Source organism: Arvicola amphibius, chromosome 1 (assembly GCF_903992535.2).
Source record: "Arvicola amphibius chromosome 1, mArvAmp1.2, whole genome shotgun sequence".
Lineage (NCBI taxonomy): Eukaryota > Metazoa > Chordata > Mammalia > Rodentia > Cricetidae > Arvicola > Arvicola amphibius.
The window spans coordinates 84,281,465-84,302,995 of record NC_052047.1 but is presented as its reverse complement, the minus strand read 5'-3'; the positions used below and the strand labels follow the sequence as shown (position 1 = coordinate 84,302,995).

Sequence of the window (21,531 nt, the reverse complement as noted above, 5' to 3'; positions counted from 1 at the left end):
GAGGCTTAGTGAGTGGAAGCTAGATCTTGACAAATGAGCATGGTCCAGAAAGGGGAATGATGTATTCAAACCACAGGCACATGTGATATATAGGTTTATGTAAGCAATTTGATGTGGACAGATGTTAGAGAAGAGAGCCTCCAAAGATGCTAGAGCCAGATTATTGTAGGTTTCGCCTTATGTTATAAACTTTGAAGTTTACAAAGCAATTTCCCATTGTATTGACATCTCTCTCCCTCCCACTCTGTCTGTCTCTCTGTCTCTGTCTCTGTCTCTGTCTCTCTCTCTCTCTCTCTCTCTCTCTCTCTCTCTCTGTGTGTGTGTGTGTGTGTTTACATGAACATTGAATGTATATGTCTTGTATGTGCACACAGAAGCCAGAGAAGGCATCAGGTATCTTATTCTATCATTCTCCACCGTAGAACCTGGACTCAGAAAGCCCCTGCTCTTGTCTCAGTGCTGCACAGCGCTGGGGTTGCAGATCATACCTCGCTTGTTACGCTTGTTACGTGGGTGCTGGAATCCGCTCTCAGTCCCCTAGTAGCATAGGGTTTTCTCTTAACTGCTGAGCCATCTCTTGGGTCCCTGCTTACAGTTCTTAATAACCCCTTTTAGGTACTCAGCAACTGCCCTACATATTTGTTGTAAGCTTTAGTAATTTTAAATTCAGTAATTTTATTAGGCTTTATTGTTAGTTTTTTTTTCTTATTGTGCATCTAGGAGGAGATGTAGCAAAAAAGAATCTCACATCACCATTATGTTGTTGTTGGCAGTTTCTAAGTTGGAACTGCTAACTGATCTACTATCTTACTATATGGAAGAAATACCATCCTTCTATTTGATCTATATCATGTAGCTGTGTTTTACAGTATCAAGGCGTCTTATAGATAGTGCTCAATACCTTTATTAAAAAATAGGCAAGTTAAATATTATTTGAAAAACAATTAATTAAAAGTCTATTCTGATGATTGTGACTTCCTTCTCTAAGTCTATTCTTTCATTAATAATTTCTGCCTTTTCTTTAATAGCATGTATTGCCAAACATTCTTTAATTTAAATTTGTGATGGCCGTTTTAGTACAATGATTTGTAAATGTTTTAAAGAGCTGGTGCTAAAGTGTCTTTTTAAAACGGTGTGACATCCCGCTGATGCAGAGCATCCTGTTTATAATGTGGGCCAAGCACCATGCTGTAACCAGCTCCTATCACGATGATCAGATTGAAAATGAAATTGCATTTCTGTCAATTACTGAGCTGGCAACTGTTCAATATATCTTAGCAGCAAGATGAAGAGAGACGTCGGCAGCTGAGAGAGAGGGCTCGTCAGCTAATAGCAGAAGCTCGATGCGGAGTGAAGATGTCAGAACTTCCCAGCTATGGTGAAATGGCTGCAGAAAAGTTGAAAGAAAGGTCAAAGGCGTCTGGAGGTGAGCTAAAGAATTTTGTAGAATATTCTACAGAGAACCCAAAAATCTTCAGTGGGTCTTTTAGCACTTCTTATTCTTCCTTCAAAATGTTAAATCAAAACCGTAAACTTTCTAGCCTATTGATGCTTTTTTTTAAGCTAAAGAAAGTACAGTAAATCAGAAGAGAACTGTTGGTATTTCCAAGTCAACTTTTTGCCCTAATTTTTAATACAAGCGTCATTCTTTAGCTTGGCTATGGGGACACAAGCCTATAATCCTGGCACTTAGGATGCTGAGGTGGTTTCAAGCTTGAGGCTGGTCTTGGCTTCATAGTAAGACCCTGCCTCAAAATCAAAAAGGAGAATGAAAAGGAAAGGGGAAAAGGGGAGGAGGAGGAGGAGGAGGAGGAAGAGGAGGAGATGGCACTTTTTAGCAGAAACCACGTACAGAATGTCGTTTGTGATATCCTTTGGTGTCTCACCATTGGACAAGTAGGTAAAATGCAGTCACGTCCTTCACGTCTGGACTGTGAACCTTGCCAGGGCTGAGCTTTTCCTTGGGAAACCTTGCTTGGGTTATGCTGGAGATTGAACCAGGGTCTAGTGCATGTTAAGTGTGCGTTTTGCCACTAAGCATCACCACCAGCTCTAGCACTTTCCTTCGAATGAGATCTCGTGATATTCTGTGCTGGTGAGATGGCTCAACTGGTAAAAGCATTTTGCACCATGCCTTCTGCCCTAAACTCAATCCTTGCCATGTCCGTGGCATGAGGAAAGAATCAATCTCTGTACTTTGTCCTATGACCTCCACTTGTGGGCTCTGTTATAGTCACCCTCCTCCCTGCACACACAAAATGAAATGCAAAACATAGTTTTAGCCAGGTGCACTGGTATATACTTGTAACCCCAGCAGTGGAAGGAAAAACTAAGCGCATCAGGCCTCGGCCACATGTGTAAATTGTTGCAGTGTTCCATAGCAGTTTCCTTTGGGTCACTTCTACTGTCCTTACTCTGAGAAGAACATCTTCAGTATTTGCAGCTAAGCTTAATATTGAGACATGGAGCATATAAATAAAATTTAATTTTAATTTTGCCTCTCAGTACTCAGTTTGGCCATCCTCGATTTGAAACTTCACGTTTGCTGGAAGTATATTCAAGAAGCCTGTGAGCTTTTATTTCAGAGTCATAACCTATTTATCAAATAGAACGTATCAGGTACTTGTCCTTAGTTCATCTTAGAATATTATTATTACCCTGAAGATTAGGCAAATAAGGACTTGAATAAAACCATAGAGAGCTGAAACAAAAGAAAGCTCCCTCCAGTTCAATGGTGAGTTTATTCAAAGTAAACTAAAAGTTGCTGCCTTGAGTTTTAATTGATTCCTTATATTAAAAGCTTACAGTTATAAGATGACAGTGTCATGGAGACTAGGGAATAAAGTTGTAGTTAATGCAGTTAATGGCATAGGGTATATTGGCTGGCTATGCCTTAAGTGATAGATATCTTTGTGATACAACTCAAGTTGAGGTCTTCAGATGTAGATCAGTGGTAGAGTATTTGCCTACCACAGATGTTCGGTCATTATTCCGTCATTGTTACTAACACACACAGGCACACACTTACAGAATAAATTGTCGAAGGCTGTAGACCCTCTCCTCGGGTGAAATATTACAGAGAAAAATACAACCCCAGTTGTAAGTGTATATCAAGGCTAGACTAGACCAAGAAACCTTTTCAGAGTTGCAGCCCGTGACTGGAGCTCTTCTTACAGTGGGGGAAAGCAAAGACATGGATTTGACATCATTTAACAGTCAAAGTAAATAAAAGAGCAGGAGCTAAGGTTGGGGCTGTTCGGTGGCACTGTGGAATTTTCCCGTACACCCAATCATCTCCTTAGCCTGTCTTCCCCTGCTGGGCCCATCTGCTAGTCTCCATTCTGTTTGAAAATGTCGTGGTCCTGGACCTGGGGGGAGTTGGGAGGACCTTGGTCTTAGCATAGAGTGGGGAACCCTGATGGCTCCTTGGCCTTGAGAGGGAGGGAGGGGAGGTATGGGTGGAGGGGAGGGGAGGGAAGGGGGAGAAGGAGGGGAGAGAAAGGGGAGAAGGAGGGGAGGGAGGGGGAGGAGGAGGGAAGGAGATGGAAATTTTTAAATATAAAAAAAAAATAAACCATGAGAAAAAAAAAATAAATTAAGAAAAAAAAAATAAAAAAATAAAAAAAAATAAAATAGCTTATCAAAAAAAAAAAAAAAAAAAAAAGAAAATGTCGTGGATGGGAAATCCTGCTTGCCAATGCCTGCCTGGCTTCTTTCACTTAACATGCTATCCCATTTCCACTCTTGTTTTTACGACTCTACATGAGCATTTACTCTAACTACTCATGGATGGACGCCTTGACCCTAAAACTTGGCGGTTTGTGATTATTCCTACAGAAACCATGCAGGTGCAGATGAAAAACAAAAAGGTTGACGTAAGGCAAGTGGAGCAGGCCTGTTCTCTGTCCTCGGGATACCCATAGAGGAGCAGGCGTGAGACTGTCCCCGCCTCAGCACCCGCACGCACCTCCTGTCCAAGCTGTAGCGACCAAGGCTGTGAGCAGGAGAAAGACTTTTAGGAAAGATAGAGGGAAGATCTTCCTGAAATTCAAACGTAATGCATACACACACACACACACACACACACACACACACACACGCATGCATACATACGCACCTGCCTTTCCAGCAACTCTAGCCACTTGTCTAAGCCAGAATCCAGCAAACATCTTAATGTGGGCCAGAGTAAATAATTTACACTTGTAGACCACCGGATGTCTACCACAGCTGCTCGACTCGGCCTGTGTAGTCTGAAAGCAGCCTTGAATTATATTTGAATGAATGGGCATAGCCCCTCAAAAGCAGTGGGGATGAATTCTGCCCCTGTCTGGTAGTTTGCTGACCCTCATATAGCATATCCAAAGTTCACATGGATTCATAGGAATCCAGTTCCTGTTATAACTTGGGATAGTGTGAATCACTAAGTGCATTGGGCCGAAATAAAATCTTAGATTTCAGTGATTGTTATTTTCATCTTCTATTAGGACTATAATATTTATATTGTATTTCCTATCTTTTTTTCTGAGACAGTGTTTCTCTGTGCATCTTTGACTGTGCTAGAACTCACTCTGTAGGCTGGCCTGAACTCACAGAGATCTGCCTGTCTCTGCCTCCCGAGAGCTGGGATTAAAGGTGCGTGCCACCATGCCCAGGGCATTTCTGATAGAAAGTTCTGAATTTTATGGAGACCTTGTTTGAGAATATTTTTTAAAAAGGTGAGAAACTTGTTTCTGAATCTATTTTTCTGAATGTATTTTTAATGACAAGCTTGGATGTTTTTTCTTGGCATTGTAGATCCTCCTTTTATCATCAGATATCCTGGTTTCCATGTAGGATTGGCTTCATTGCTGTGCTGCAGTGGTGCCCACTGCCAGGTTATGCAGTGTCAGCCGGTATCCTTGTCACATCCTATTGCATAGCTGATATCTCATGCCCTGCACATGGAACACGGACCACAGACCACACTTGTCTCTCTTTCATATTTATGTACTGGATCTCTACTTTTGGTTTTACTCACTCGCTAGCTTTTCCATGGTTAGCCATGAAGACTGTAGTGATTGATGTGTGTAGATGCATAGATGTGGGTGTAGTATCTTTCAATACACATATGCATGTGCACATACACACATACACATAAACATGTACTTGAGTTCTGCTACAGTGCATTTAAAGTATTCTCACAGGTTGCTGAGATGTGCTGAAAAGAACTTAGCGTGCATTTCAAAACTGGTTAGTGACTAGCAAGTAAAACCTCATTTATAGGGTGAGCTGATAGAAAATCGGTTTTTAGTTTAGTCTTCCCAAACAGTAATCATTTTATGTAAGTCTAGCAATACTGATATTATTGATGAGTGGTAGTATAAGTGGAGGATTCATTTTTTCTGGAAAGAATATAAATGGCACCCATTTAACATGACACGGGACTTTGTGTTCTTCACCACTTTCCAAAGCAAAACCATTGTTTAAGATTGAAGTGCTTGCCTCGCTTCTTACCCCTTCCCCATAGCTCAGATTCCGGTCAGTTTCAAATCTTGTTATGGTCCTTTTAGTTAGGCTTTCCGTCTTCAGGTCACAACAGTTTCCAACCCAGATTTCTCACCTGCAGCTCTTCTGTTCTCTAGTACAACAGCTAGGTCAGCAGTTTGGCACGGATAATGGCGTTGCCTGCGTAGCATCCTCCAACCCACAGTCCCTCCGATGCTTATGTTTTTTTTTTTTCACTTAAAGATAAGAAAGTGTAATCAAGAGCAGCATTGTAAGAGTCATACTGAAGCCTAAAGTGAACTGCACACACTTCACAGTTACAATCAGATATTTCCACTGGAAACTACGAAATCTTGTGAGACAGCACCATCTCTTCATCTCCACCCACATTTAGATGCCTATTCCGCCCCTCTGGGCTCTGGGTTCACTCCAGTCCTGCCCTTCAAGCCTTACCTTCTGTTATTTCCCTTCAAGTATGCCTCAGCAAACTGGACAGAGCAGACCCTAGCTTTCCTCCTTCGTGCCTATAATGCTTTCCCCTCAGTTGACCTAACTTACGTGTTCCTACTTCCAAGAAAGAAATCCTGATGTCACTGGCAAAGAGTAATCTTTGTATCTTTGGAATTGCTCAGTACCTTCTTTTTTAATCCCATAACTCTGGTCCTACATGGTATTATAATCACATATCTCCTCAGCATCTAGCACAGTGTTTTACAAATTACCTAAAAGAATACTCTAGACCAGTGGTTCTCAACCTTCCTAATGCTGTGACCCTTTAATAGGTCCTTGTGTTGTGGTGACCTCAACCATTAAATTTTCTTCATTTCTACTTCATAACTGTAATTTTTCTACTGTTATGAATCTTAATGTAAATATCTGATACATGATTTCCCCCCCCCCCAGATAAGAACCACCAATGTAGTGGGGTTTGTTTGTTTGTTTGCTTGCTTGCTTTTGGTTTGTTTTGGTTTTTTGGAGTAAAAGAATGAATACTGAATTTTGTTCTTTGGCTCTAGATTAATTGTGGCTAGTAATCAATGGTGACTGATTGACAGCTGCCAAGTGTAACTAGCTCTCCTGAAATCATTAATAGTTAATGTCTCTGGCACAGATTACTGCAAAAAAGTGTTTGACTACCTTTTTAGCACTTGGAAGTATTTGCTAATTCATTTGCTAAGCTACAGAATTATTTGGAGAAGTTTTAAGGACCGTGAAGTGAAGGTGTTCACCTTCAGGGAACGAGCGGAATAGCTGTGCTGGGGTAGTTGATCAGAAAAGAGCTCTCAGCTGACTGTGCTTAGAGAATATAGCCACACACGTAATGCTTTAGCTTCTGCTCCCAGCAGCAATTTCTGTATCCCCCGTTCCTCACCTGCCAGGAGAAGGCTCTTCCCCATCTTTTTTCTTTGTTGTTTTCTTCTTATAACTGGCTTACACAGTGTATGGAAAGTCTGTGAAATGTTAACTGTTATTAGAACTCTAGGTGGCTACTTGGAAAGCCAAAAATCAAACAAGGATGTCTTTGTGTATTATATATTACATATAATGCCTTATACATATAATGCATATATGTATATGTAATAAATGATAAAAATGAAACTGAGAGTTTGGGATGTTTTTTCACTAAGTCAACTTTATTTTCATATGTTATTGTATTAGAGATTATTAAGTAGATTATACAATAAAACACAAGGACTTAATGAGTTCAGTGATTCAGAGGCAGTGGGTGGCAAATTGTCAAAACTTCTACATTTGCTTTAATGTGATAATTCAGCTGTGACATAAGAATGTAAAATATAACTGTTAAACCAACAGTGGAAAGTGACTTGAACTAAGTTCTTAATTTGCTTATCTTTGTCATACTTCTGTTTGAGAAGCTGTCATTGAAATATTAGTTTTTCTCCTTTAGAGCTGAGGACAAAGGGTATAAGATATAAATGATATACTAACATTATTGCTACATGTTCTTACAGATGAAAATGATAATATTGAGATAGATACTAACGAGGACACTCCTGAAGGCTTTGTGGTAGGAGGTGGAGATGAACTTACTAATATAGAAAATGACCTTGATACTCCCGGTAATTTCAAATTATAAATGTTTTGTGTCCTATTGCATGGCAAAATTTATGATTATATTTCTATATCATCAATAATAATTTATTTTGTAGTCTCTTTACATCGTATGCCCTCACTAATCATTTAGTCAAATCCACCGTCCATTAATTTTTATGTTATTTTGGTTTTGGTTGAATTTAGCTGAATGTTCAAATAGCTTAACATTGGTATAGTAAATTATGACATAGGTTCTTTTATTACTGATAATCTAAGTTTCAGTTGATAGGCATTCAGTAAGTGGCTCCCTCACTGCTTAAGGATTGTGATTGCTATCGTATACCACATGTGGAATAGCTGTGGATTAGTTCAGATCTAGAGCTGAGCCCATAGATCAGACTTGATTCAGAATTAGTAACGGCGGTACGGAGTATGTTGGTACAGAAGGCTAAAGTAGGAGGATAGTGAGTACGTTCCAGGCCAGCCTGGACTACATAGCAAGTTTGAGGCCAACCTGGGCTTTAGTGTGAGATTTTTCTCTCAAAATAGTCTTAATCGTATGATTTTGCAAGTGTCTTGCTTACTCTAAACATTATCACAGTTTTACATTGGCTGAACAGTTGATTACAGTAGGCACTTTGAAAACTCCTTGTGTGGACTACAGTTAGATCCACGTCGCGTCACATGTGAGTCCCACTGCAGTTTGCTTTTCCTCTCCTGTGAACTCTGAAGAGCTTCCTTTGGTGTGTGTTCTGTAGGCCTTGCCTTCAGAAGTAGCAGCAGATAGCAATCCAGAGTTGTGTATACCCAAGTGGCTCCAGCCATGTTTCTCCAGTTACTTACAGCAGTAAAGGACTCTGGCATTCTCTCTAAACATGAAGATAAGGAGTTGGTCTGTCCTGCATGGGTCCATGGGATGACAGCAGCGCTCTTCGGCACCTTCGGCGTATCCTTGCAGGCTGACTGCTCTTTGACTTCTCCAGGAAACAGCCGTGCAGGGAAGGAGTGCCGAGAAAACTCAGGGCCTTTTGTCAGTACCTCCCTTGTGACTCAGATTAAGATACACTCTTACTGTATAGCAGCCAGAGTACAGTATAGTTCAAGAAAATTCTGATATTTAAGGAAACCATTTTTAATGATTAGCTCAATATTAAACTACCTTTTAGTTCTTTTTTATTTTTGTTTGTTTTATGTATATGGGTACTTTTCTTACAGGTATGTCTGTGTACCATGTTCTGTGGTTAGTGCTTTAGAAGCCCGAAGGAGGCATCTGATCCCCTGGAACTGGGATTACATCCAATTTTGTGCCTCCGTGTGGGTGCTCGGAATCGAACCTGGGTTTTCTATAAGAGCAGACAGTGCTTTTAACCACTGAGCCATCTCTCCAGCTTCTTTCTTAAAAATGTAGAATTTATCTCTAGTTTTCCCCTAAGAAAATATTCTTATTGCTGTCTACCTGTCCTCCCTATACAATTACAGAATTCTTTCTTAGAAACTGAGCAGGGGAGGAGAGAAAGCAGAGGGAGGGAAGAGACTTCTCAATAACCTTTTACTATTGAGGACTTGAAGATTGACTTCTAATTATGTAATTATAAAATTAATAAAATCAGCAATGTGTATCTCCTTTTAAAGTAAATTAGAAAGTTAGGGGAAAGTAACCATTTATTAGGTAATGTGGAGAAATTAGCTACCATAACTTTTGTGGGATATTTTTTTAAAATCTGGCTAATTTTAATCATGGCAAGCTTGACTCTTACACTTGGGAAAAAAAATCTCTCTGAGATGGGGAGATAGTTTATTCAAGAAAGTGCTTGTGATACAATCATGAGCCTCTTAAGTTCTGATCTCCAAAAGTCAGGTGTGGAAGCCCCGTTCTGGAAGCTCAGCACAGACAGGGAGTGGCAGGCAGGTCCCTGGAGCTTGCTGGCCAGCCAGGCTAGCCCAGAGCTTGAGTCCGGGTTCATGGAGTGAGAGACCCAGTCTCAACAATATCAGATGCTACTAAGGAAGACATCCAGTGTTGGTGTCTAGCACACAAGCAAGTCCAAACATGTGCGTGCACACACACACACACATTACACACATACACAACACACACAAAGAAGTAACTAATACAAAGTAAAACTAAGAAAATTCACCTAAAGAAAAGCATGCCTCCACCTCCTGTTTGGGGTTACTCGGGGTCTTTGTTTTGTTTTATTTGAGATAGACTCTAACTGTAGCTCAGGCTGCCAGGAACCCCCAGTGTTAGCCTAGTCTACCTGGTGGCTCTGGTAATCTGCCTGCTTCAGCCTTCCAGCTGCTAGGATTATAACATAACCCAGCTTTTCCCACAGCCGGCACGGCTCTTCAGCGTGTATAAGTGGAGGCTTTGCAGCCCATAGCTGCTGTTATGATAATAAAAAATAGGAATACAAGCTGGAATCTGGAAGCACACAGAAAATAATATAATTTTTGTCATGCTTTATTTTCTCCAAAATTCCTTTTTTAATATGTGTATAAAAGTCATAATGTTTTAATAATAAATTGTTCAATCTTTATCTTGGTTTGACCATAGTTCATCAGATATTGTTTAAAAAAGAAGCCTGGCAGTATAAACTGAAAAATTTGCATGAAAGCAATGATAATGACATTTAATAAGAATATTATAATTAGAAAAGTTATTAATCTTTGTGAAAAATACCATTCTCCAAAAGTTGGCATGCCTTTTACAACCATTTTGTTTTTTTAAAAAAAATCACTTTGTGTGTGATTTTAAGTAGAAATACTTGTTTCAACTCATTTTTGAATCACTTTATTATTAGAGGTTAATGTACTTGGTAAAATAATTTGAAACTGTCTCTTTGAAAAGTTATAGTCATAGTTTGGTTGCCTTCCATTTCTATCTATTTTTAACACATTCTAAAATCATAATCTTTATTATATTTCTGCTATTTAAGTAGAAAGTATTTGCAAACATACACTATTTTGATGTTGGCTATATATGTACCCATGGATTCTGATAGTGTGTATGTTACCAAGATCATATGAATACCATGTTTTAAGATGCTATTGCATGTGTAAATTTAACATACTAAAATAATTAAAATGGTAGAGTAATATAATTTAAGTGTCAGGGTTTGTTAGTGGCAGGCACCTGTAATCCCAGCACTTGGGAGGCAGAGGCAGGAGGATCACTCCAAGTTCAGACCCAGCCTTTTCTACGTAGTGAGTTCCAAGCTAGCCAGGAATACAGAGAAATTCCAATCTCAAAAAAAAGTAAACAAAGAAAGCATCTCTTTAATATCTAGTTTTTTGTTTTATTGTGTACTGTGCATATAGTTATGTGTGTGTGTATGATGTGTTTCTGTTTTTCAGGTAATCGTAATAAATAATACCTATAGCATAACTTCATTATCTTTAAAGCATGTTGACATATTTTTAAGGGATTAACCCTGAAGGTGAAATATATAGCAAAAGAACTCTCTATGTGTCTAGTCTGATGTGTTGTCTTAGCCCCAATGTCTTTTGAAATTTAATATTACTCTTGTGATGTCACCTAAAATTAATGGCCTGTGCATCTCAGTCCTCTTATCTGTCATTCATGGTATTTGCATGTTTAACAGAACAAAATAGTAAATTGGTGGACTTGAAGCTGAAGAAGCTCTTAGAAGCCCAGCCACAGGTGGCAAACTCTCTCTCCAGTGCTTCCCAGAAAGCTGCAACTGATATCGCAGAGCAAAAGGTAAGTCTCGCTAACTCAGCAGCTGCCTTAGCTGCTTCACCCTAGAGAACTGCTGTTTCATCTGCCTCAAGCAATTCGAGGGCATACGAAACTGTTCTTGAACTCTGATTTTGCTAAGAGGAATATTGCCAAGAGAACTCTAGAATGGTTTTCTGTCTAAATCTTTTACCCATGCAAATGAGCAGTTGGTGTTATTTCTAAGACTCTGTCATACCTGAACATAGTAACGTGACTGACTATAGCATTTAAAGCAGCGTGTATGAAATTTGTGCCATTGTGACTCTTATCTGCATTTTAGACAAAGTGGCCTTGTGTGCATGTCATTATTGTTATTGCAGGCTCTCTCTATTGTCGCCACCCGAGCACCCCACCTCCTTTCCCCACATTCTGTCATTAGCATTTCTCCAGCTTTGGGGACCGCAGTCCTGTGTAACTTTTCACCCACCTGCGGACTGTGGGGATTGCCCTGCTGACTGAGAGGATTTCCTCCCCCTGACAGAGCGGCTTTGAAGCCCCAAAACAATGGCTCTCATTGCTCTCTGTAATGTCGTGTCTGTAATTGGCGATGAAAGTGTGTGGTGGAGGAGGCAGAAGACTTCTCTCTCTATCTCTGAATAAAAGGAAGCCTGGATTGGGTCTGCTGTCTTTTTTTTTTTTTTTTCGTTTTCTTTTTTTTTTTTTTTTTTTTTGCGTTCAATTTAGCTTTCTGCTCTGGATTTAATGCAGAATGAAGCTTGCCTAAGAATAATACAATGGATTGAAAAGGCTAACTGAATTAGTGGGTTTAGAGGAATACATTTGTAAAGTGGCAGAAGTTCCTAGTCTTAAAAAGGTTTCTTAAGATGGGATTTGCTGGCTAATCATACTGATATTTTAGCATGTTGCCAGCCCTAAAAATATTAACCATGTTTGTTTATCTTAGTAAAGACTTGAGTTTTAAACTATTGGATAATTATTAGAATAAGTTAAAAAAAATCATACTTTAAGAAATTAAAGCCAAAAATATTTGTATCCTAATTATCTAGTTAAGATATTATAAGAGTGATCATAATGATAAATACATCAGGCAACTTTTTAAAAAATTAAACAGTTGTTTCATTTTCATAAGTTAGTCATCTACATATATGAAGCTGATTTTGTTTTCCAAAAAGCTCTTTTGTAGTAATTTCTAAAGTTATTCCAACAAAACATAGACTTTAAACAGATTGCATTTGTCTGACTCTTTAGTTGGGGATTTGAAAAATGGTGTTTAGAAAGAACACACCGTCCATCTGCTCCCTTGCAGCTTTCAGCATTGATTTGGGTTTTTATTTTTTTTAATAAAATGCAGTTTACACATTTATAAATGAGGCATTCTGTGTTTGTGGAAAAGGATAAACTGTTACCTTCCCTGGAGGCTTCTGTGCCCAGGCCTCCTTGAGGCTAGAGAATAGGCCATTGGAGGGCTCTCTCATTACTGATTGTCTCAATGCAGAGGAAGGGCAAAGTCTTGGTAGCTTTTGATAACCGGTTCCAGCAGGCTCGGCTATTAGTCATGCATCTTAGCCTTTCCCTATTTACTTTCAAAACACTTAATAAAAATAATAAAAGATTAGGTATAAAATGAAATATTTGTTTGGTACACAGCACCTCGGTATCTGCAGCTTCCACACATTGCAGTGGTTCAGTCTTCTGGGATATTTCTTGTTGATAGAACCATTTGAATTTGTTACCAGTATTAACATAGGAAGCTCCAGAAAAGATAATTGTAGTTTCCTTGGCTGTAAAGGGCTTACTTACAAATCAGGCTTTGGAAAGTTATAGCTGATGAAATTCCGTTCAGTGGGGTAGTGTTATAATCCATCCTTTTAGCCCTCGCCCAGCATTAATGGTTCATCTGAATGGGCATAAAATTGGAAACTATTTCTTCTTGTCATACAAGTCCTAGGACTACAGACAGACGGGGCAGAGTCGTGGGGCAGAGGAGGTAGCATAGCTTCTAGTGATGCTTATCACCGGTGGAAGACACAAGGGCTTGTGGTGTCTGACACATCAAAGTCATCAAGGGTTTAAACCATGTGTCCCAGAGTTTTTGCTGACTGGCCATAGAGCCTGCTGTTGAGCTATTTATAGTGTTTTAAAATGCTGCCAGATAGCTTAGAAACGTCAGCGTTACCTTAAACTGGTAAAAATCACCTCCCTGGCTTGTAATTCCTTATTCTGAACTATCGTGCTGTTTTTATCCTTTTGCTTTTAGAATGGCGTGGAAGATCTTCGGACTGAGCGATTACAAAAAGCAACAGAACGTTTCAGAAATCCTGTTGTGTTCAGCAAGGATTCTACAGTCAGAAAAACTCAACTCCAGTCTTTCAGTCAGTATGTTGAGAATAGACCAGGTAGGAACGCTTTTAGAACTGTCTCATGATGTAGCGGTGCTTAACTGTAGGTGTATATGTATGAAATACAGAAATGCTGATAATGTAAAGCCACATTTCAATATATAAATATCAAGCTTTATAATAATTTTACATGCCTCTCCCCTTTTTTTAAGAGATGAAAAGACAGAGATCAATACAGGAAGATCCAAAGAGAGGAAACGAGGAGAAGGCAACGATAACTGAGACTCAGAGGAAGCCATCAGAAGATGAAGTACTTAATGTATATTAATTTTTTGTGTGGTTTCATGATTGCTGATAATTCCAAACTGTATGTGGAAATAGTGCCTTTATTTGTTAAAATGAGATGTTAGGTTTTTTAAGATGTCAATCTCCAGTGCATTCAAAGCAGTGTGAGAGGGGTACGCTGCTGAATTAGTCTGCAGTGTGGTGATAATTGTCAGATAAAAAAAAATGAATTTTTCTGAGTTCCACAGCCCCAGCTTCCTTGAGACATTTCCATCAGGGCACTTCCCATAAAGAGATTCCAGTATTGATCTACCGGGAGGATTTTAATTATTACAATAGCAGATACCGCAGGGCTGCAGTCAGAGGGAGAAGTCACATGAGACCCGCTAGAATTTCTCAGCCAACCCATTTTGTTGGCTTGGGTTAATGGGTGTTCAACCTTTCCATTATCCAGATCAGCCGTGAATTACTAGCTGAATGATGTTTGCATTAATATAATATATATGGTAATTTCTTCACTTAATTAACGGGGAGGTTCAGCTCAGTAGGGGTATGGGCTGATCATGTGTAAAATTGATTTGTGAGGGAAATATTTGATAGACCGCAGGGAGAAAGCTGCTTTTGATGGACAGCTGCGGGACAGAAGCAAGGAGAACAAGTTTTAACTTGAATTTTTGTCCAGAAAGAAGCGCAGCTCTCTTTAGTAGTGTTACTTTTGTATTATCTACAGTTTGAATATTTTCTTGTTAAAAATCATGTTTTGGGAGATTTTAAAATCATTTAAGTGCCACTTGAAGTTAGCAGCAGCATTTGGGGACTCTAAAGGTGCTCCATTTTATGTTTTTCACCTTTAGGAAACCCAGAAAAGTCTAAGTACAAAAAAAAAAAGACCACTGGAGAATCTTGAGAAAGCATTTGGCATAGCTTAGTGAGCTGTAGACTATTTGCCTGTGCAGTGTGTGCTCGCACTGAAGAAGTCCGATGATTGGCCCTCAGTACTGCAGGACTAACCGATCTGATTAGGAAATTTGTGCTCTGCAGTGAAGTTTAGTGTTTGCTACAATCTCTGCTTTTATGTTTGTATTGTCTGTAAACTACGATGTTTGTATCCCTTTGGATGGGACTGGAGACAGAAAAAGTATTTTTAGAAAATGCTGTGCTGACTCATAGGTGAGAAGCATCCACCAGGTTATTCCTAGTTTTATGCTTACCGAAGCACACATTGAAATAGAAGACTGTCCATTTTGTATGAATCTTTAAACAATATAGTGTCATTGTATTCAGTGACTACAAGATTATCAGAGTTATGATTTTCTGAAACATTTTAACTTTAAATTTATCAGCTCTCATAATCAATTTAACAATTGAAAGTCAGCCATAAATTGAATGCAGTTTTTAAGTAGTTCAGAAAGTGTGAACATTATAAGTAGAATTGAACGTGTTTATTGACCAGGAGAATGTGTAATAACTATAAGTCTCATTGTTTAAGGAGGGCCTTAAATACAGTCTCTCACAGCTTTCTTAGCGGTCAGTGTACTTTTGGGGCTGGGAAAGCATTTGATAGGAGACTGCTGCTTCTGTCTCTGAATGAATAATGCTTCGCATATTGATGATGGTGGTGATGAGGAGCCACCAAGCCATCGGTTACAATATCAAAGGGTACAAGAGTTGCAAGGAGAGCTTTTTATTTATTTACTGTGACAGTACCATATATACGTATATGAAAATTAAAACTTAGAGTTATACTGGAATTCAAATAAAACTTATAAGATCACTCCTAAATTGTGGGTGACTATGAAAGTAAACTTTCAAATAAAAATACAAATTTGATTAAAGAGAAAATTAAGCAGTGAACTAGTTGAATTAGATTCTAAGTAGCAATGTATAGCCCTAAAGATTTGTAGCATTTCAACTCAGAGATGTACAGGATCTATCTGGAAGAAAATAGGGAAATACTGCAAACTTTGTTTCCCTTGGTTTCTAAATTCTGAGACAGCCTCACAGTGTAGCCCTGGTGAGGCAGAAACTTGGTAGATTAGGTTGGCCTTCAGCACAAAGGCACCTTACCTGCCCTTCCTCCTCCTGGGTGCTGGAATTACAGGCATGGCCACCATTCTTCTCATCTTTTTGTTCTTTAAATATTTTGAATGGTATAATTCCCACACAAGCAAAAAAGGTGTCTTTTAAATTTTTTTGTTTGTTTCTACAGAAGATATCTAGATAATTTAAGGATTAACTTCATAGTAAAGCCCTGCTTCCATATACTTCGCTTTTGAATGAAAGATGCCATCTTACAGTCACTACAGGGGAATCCCCTGCCTTGTCCGCGCTGAAGTCACTGGCTTCATGCTAGGAAGCGGCCATCACACTCGCTGTTAACTTTTTGTACCTGGCAAGTCTGGGTGTAAATTTATAAACGTAACACTGAGCAGCTGCAGCGTTCAGTCTTTGCAACAGTTAGACTGGCTGCATATGAAAGATCCTAAATCACAGGCAAGGAGTGGGGTTTGGATACTAAGGTTGATTCTAAGTGTGTGTTCGCTTCTCTAGGTAAGTGCTTTACTAAGTGTTTGTAGAAAGGAAAAATGCAACTTACAAGTGATTTTTTTCCCCCTTCCTGTTTGTTCTCGTTAACAGAAAGGGTTCAAAGACACCAGTCAGTATGTTGTAGGAGAATTGGCAGCACTAGAGAATGAGCAAAAGCAAATTGACACCCGTGCCGCGCTGGTGGAGAAGCGCCTCCGCTATCTCATGGACACAGGTACGGTGCCCAATTACACTGTAAACAGTTTTGGCAAATTGAGCGTTCACAAACTCTTATAGAGTTTTGGAAGTGTGAATCTTTGAAGCCTGAATGTTCAGCAAAACTGCCTTGAAAATAAAAAGGCTGCGATTTGCAGCCACCTCTCTGGGCCCTGGTGATAAGAGTGTCTTCACGGGAAGTGATAACTCGCCCTGATACCGTGTGAGCCAGCACTATTGAACAGTGTGCTCATCCATGCAGGGTTGGAATACACATCTGCGCCTCATTGATATGCCACTGCTTAAAAAAAAAGTAGATCTTTACTGTTCTACTGATTCATTGGGGAAAAAGAAAGATTTGGCCAGCTAAAGCCATGTACTGCGTGAGGCAGAGCGGTGTGCACAGGGGATGCCTCCGTGGACTAGATCACTGAAATTTGAGAATACTATCTGGTTACTGATGCTCCACAATTTTTTTTTCAAGAGAACAGGTTTTTAAAAGTCTGTAATACTTTATGTCGTAGCTGCATTTGAAAGGATTAAAGTATATGGCCAGGTTTGTAAAGACGGGTGAGTGCAGCAAGTTAGCTCCTAAGCAGAGGGCGGAGTGGCATTTAATGCTGACTGCCAATGGAGATTGTATAGATCTAAGAGCACAATAAGCTATTGGAAAGGAACTCTGTGAATGTGCACACGTGTGCTCCTTTAAAATGCTACTCATCCAAAATGATAACAATTGAGAAGTAAGTTCAAACCCTTCACATCAAATTAGAGGTAAGTTATGTCATGAAAACCTACCAAAAATGAGAGTTAAAAATCTATTCCAATTAGCTGGTTTAGTTTTTCGATTGTTGTAAAGAACAGGGATTTAGCATTGGAAAGCTGTGCCTTCTTGCCTGCTTTCTTGCACTATATTCAATAATAAAACTTATCCAGAAATAAGCTTTTTTATATGGGATATTTAAAAATGTGTGTTTTAACAACATCAGAAATTAGTCACATAGGGATCCCGGGCGTCTTCTGATCCAGTGAGCTTCACACTATTCTGTGGAACTCCCAAGCTGCTCCTGAGGCTCCCTAGATCCTGCCAAGCCAGTAGTGGCGTCAGGATTCCTCACTTCTCTGAGTGAACTCAGGCTTCTTAGAAGACTTGGAAGAATAAGTTCTTCTATTTAATATTTAAAACAGAAAGGCTTTGGGAGATGTAACTAATGACACCTCTCATGCTGATGAGGGGACAGATATAGCAGGTACTCAGGGTCACGTGGGTCACCAAACACAAACCGTGAACAAAATTCAGGCCACCAGAGTCCTGCCATGGTCCCTCTCACTGCACCAGATTACGCTTATCAGTACCCTAACAAGTCATGTGTGTCGTGTGTGTCTTGCCTTTTGTATGTGCAGTTGTGCAGAGTAGGCACACATCTATAACTCAATATATTGTTTTACATCTATAGTTTTCTTTGGTTTCTAGAGGACTCTAAATATATTCGCTATGCTACTATAAAATATAACTATGTGATAATATAGCATCTCTAATATTTTTGAATGATTTTAAGATGACTGGTGACTTCCTGTTGTGTTGACAAGTGGATAGAGAATGCTTTGCTGACTGTACTGGATAAAGCATGTGTTACAAATGGAGCCCATACAAGGAGCCTCTCGCTCCTTCGTACATGGAACTGGTTTATTGAGGTTATAACCAAAAGAAACTCACATTCTCCTTCCCAACCCGTGTGTCACCAGTGGAACTTGGAAATGGCCTTCTTTAGTTTTAGCTAAAGGTTGTAGGCTACAGATTGATTCTAGAATTCCTTCAGGGATGATTATATCCCTTATTCACAAGACAGAATTTTGTCGTACCAGGTCTCTGCTGTAGACTCAAATGAAAACTGCCCCAACTTGATAAGCTCAAAAAATCACCTTGGACTGTAATAAGCCTCCTCCAGCACAAAGAACGTATTAAGATAAAAACTAGTTAGTATATGAAACACAGCATAGCGTGCTAGAAAGCAAAAGCAGCAAACTATCTTTTTTCCTCTCGGGGTTCTAGTACGTTCCAGCTTTCATTCGTTTGCGCAGTACCTCTTGGCTGCTGCGTTAGAGATGCTGGTGTACTTTCTCAAGCTCAGCCTCAGAAATATGCAGAGCTTATTCTTCACACGTGGAAACGCAGGCCCACGTGGGGGAAATGGTGCGTGTGCGATGACCTTAGCTCTAGCGAGGTGGCTCAGTGGGTAAAGGTGCCTGCTGAACAAGCCTGACAACCTGCAGGGAGAGCTGGAAGGAACTGACTCCACAGAGCTGTCCTGTTGCTCGATGCGCAGCCCTGTGTGTGTGGTGTGCGTGTGCATGCACATACAAAATATCAAAATAAAATTAGATAGTAAAGGCAGGGTTACAGCTTGAACATGGAATTTCAGATTTTCTAGCTCTTTATTCCAATCTCTTTTTCTATCATCATTTTTTTCACCCTCTGTCTTTTTTTTTTTTTCTTATGGGAGTCCTACTACATAGCCCGTGCTAACCTAGAACTCATAACCTTCCTGCCTGCCTCGGCCTTGCAAGTGCTGGGGTTATGGGCGTATGCCATCATACTCAACATCTACCATATCTTTTTTTAACTGGGAAATATCTCTTTGTCTACTTTTTCCTATATACCTGTACATACTGGATATATTCATTTTTTTACTGATTAAAAATGCACATGATCTAAAATTCGTCATTTGAAAGTGTGCAGTTCCGTAGTATCTAATTGCTGCCTCTTAAACACATTTTATCACGCAGGTAGAAATTCTGTGCTACAGTAACTCCGTTCCTTCCCAAACCCAAGAACTCTTTGCTATCTTGTTTCTGAATTGACTTTATTCTAGATGTTTCATACAAGTGGAATTAACAGTCCTTCTGTGCTTAACCTCTTTAGCTTAGCATAGTCTCTTTGCGGTTCATCTGTGCTATTGACGTATTCTGGGTCTTCATCTTTTCCGTGGTTGAAGAGTCTTTTAGTGTCTGTATACATGTCCTGTCTATCTGTGACATTTAGAAATCGAAATACATTTTCCAAATGAAGCTCTGTTCTAACTAAATAATATTAACAGTTGTCCTGAACCCTACTTCCAAATCCCTCAAGCTGAGTAGCTCTGGGCTGTAAGGACTTCCTTTCTGAGAAGATGGGGGAAGGAAGAAATTGGATGGAGGCCCAAACTGCTGGACCTTCTCCTGGCATGTTGACAGGCTGCTCTAACAAGGGGAGAGAGCCTTGGTGGGTCATGCAGCAAGATGAGAAGGCGCCACAGGTGAGAAGCAGTAGCTGGGAAGGCCGGTAGAGGCAGAGACAAAGCAAGCACAAGGGTGTGTATAGAGTGGTTCCCATCAGGCTGCTCGGTTAATCCAGAACTGGGGATAGCCGGATTCACTCATCCTGTTCTCTCCTTACCTTCCCCTGCTCTCAGCAAAGCTTATTAGAAATATATAGTCAATATATTCCAGGCTGGCACTGTGTGTAAGTGCTGCACCCATGAATCTTTCAGCAAGTTGTAACCCTGGTGGATGCCGTTTACAGTGGGATCCTTAGACTGGGTGTTGCAGGTTGTGTTACTGTGGTGAGCACTAATTCCTTGCCGTCTCTGATTGGCTTCCGTTTGACAGTCATCATATTTTCTTGCTATGAAACCATAGTGTTTTCACCAAGTAATGTGGGAAATTTTTTAAGTAATAATATTTTGAGCTTAAAAATTAAACTTATGAGAGGGACCTTTAAGCTTTATAGTCTTAAACCATGAGAAACCGGATCATGATGGCCGCCTTCAATCCGGGCCAAATGGAACCTATTCCAAGGCTTTTCCTAGAGCGCTGGCTGAAAACACCCCATGGCCATTTGAATATACTCAGAGGGGGAAAGTGAATTTAAAAAATACTTTTCTGTGTGGCCTTCTGAGTTTCTCTGTCTCATCTTTTGAGGGTCCACATGTCATATCAAACTGTTTCAAGGAAAGAAATGGGCACTGTGTGCTGGCTCCTAACCGTAATCCCAGTACTTGGGAGCCTAAGGCAAGATCACAAGTTGTAGGTTGGGCCACATACAGCAAAAGAGAGGGGCAATTGGACACACATGTGTTACTACTGCTGACTGGTCTCTTGAGGTCACCAGAGCTAGGCGTCGTCTCTGCGGAAGCTGGCAGCGGTGGCATAGTCATCATGCTTGTATGCTAGCTCCATGAGAAGCACGTGAACCGCTGTTTCTTGTCTGTCAGCATCCCTCTGCAAGAGTGTCTGGTAGTAACTGGGAATTTTGAGAATCACATTGTCAGGTAGGAAACCGAGACTGAGAGAGATAGTGGGGAGCGGGAGTCAAAACTAGCGCGATGGCTGTGACACCCCGCTCTCTCTAGGGTCTGTTCCCAGTTCAGTGGGTCCTCTCCATGCTGTTTCATGGTTTGCAGGGCGACTCAGAAGAAACAGATCAGTGTCCATTTAGTTCATGCAAAAAGATATTTAAGCTGAGTGTGGTGGCCCACACCCGGCATCCCAGCGTTCAGGAGGTGAAGCAGGCAGATCCTAAGTTCCAGGCCAGCCCAGGCTACCTTGTCTCCCGAGCAGGTGGGGGGAGGGGAGGACAAGCAAAATAAAATAAAAATGAAAAGCGCTTTGCTGACCCTTTGGACTCCCTCAGATGGACCAGACCTGCGCTCCTCTTCACGTGGCTTCTCTGCCCTCCCACACCCCGAGCATCCTCACTTGGAATAGGAGAGGAATAAAACTGGCTAAAGGAAGCATGCGTCTCCTTGCTAGTCTTTAGGTTGGCTTTAACTGATACAGCCTTCAGAAAACAGTTGCACTCTCTAATTAACCATTATGAACACCTGAAGATGATTTTCTAAGGTGTTTTTAAAGTAAAAACCAAGTAAGGAGACGGTCAGTGGG

The 21,531-nt window shown here is 40.2% G+C and overlaps 1 protein-coding gene across 8 annotated transcripts in view; it reads left to right on the top strand.

Annotated features, from left to right (window-relative positions):
- Positions 1-21,531, top strand: part of Ehbp1 (EH domain binding protein 1) — a 250,966-nt gene that overhangs the window by 194,540 nt on the left and 34,895 nt on the right. For 3 of the 8 annotated variants that reach the window (XM_038320899.2, XM_038320873.2, XM_038320933.2), the window contains 6 exons: positions 1,279-1,426; positions 7,458-7,565; positions 11,145-11,263; positions 13,500-13,638; positions 13,794-13,900; positions 16,504-16,627. In XM_038320899.2, the coding sequence (XP_038176827.1) occupies positions 1,279-1,426; positions 7,458-7,565; positions 11,145-11,263; positions 13,500-13,638; positions 13,794-13,900; positions 16,504-16,627 (745 nt within the window). The remainder of the gene's footprint in view (positions 1-1,278; positions 1,427-7,457; positions 7,566-11,144; positions 11,264-13,499; positions 13,639-13,793; positions 13,901-16,503; positions 16,628-21,531) is intronic. The other 5 variants (XM_038320910.2, XM_038320890.1, XM_038320882.1 and 2 more) reach the window with 4 other exon arrangements.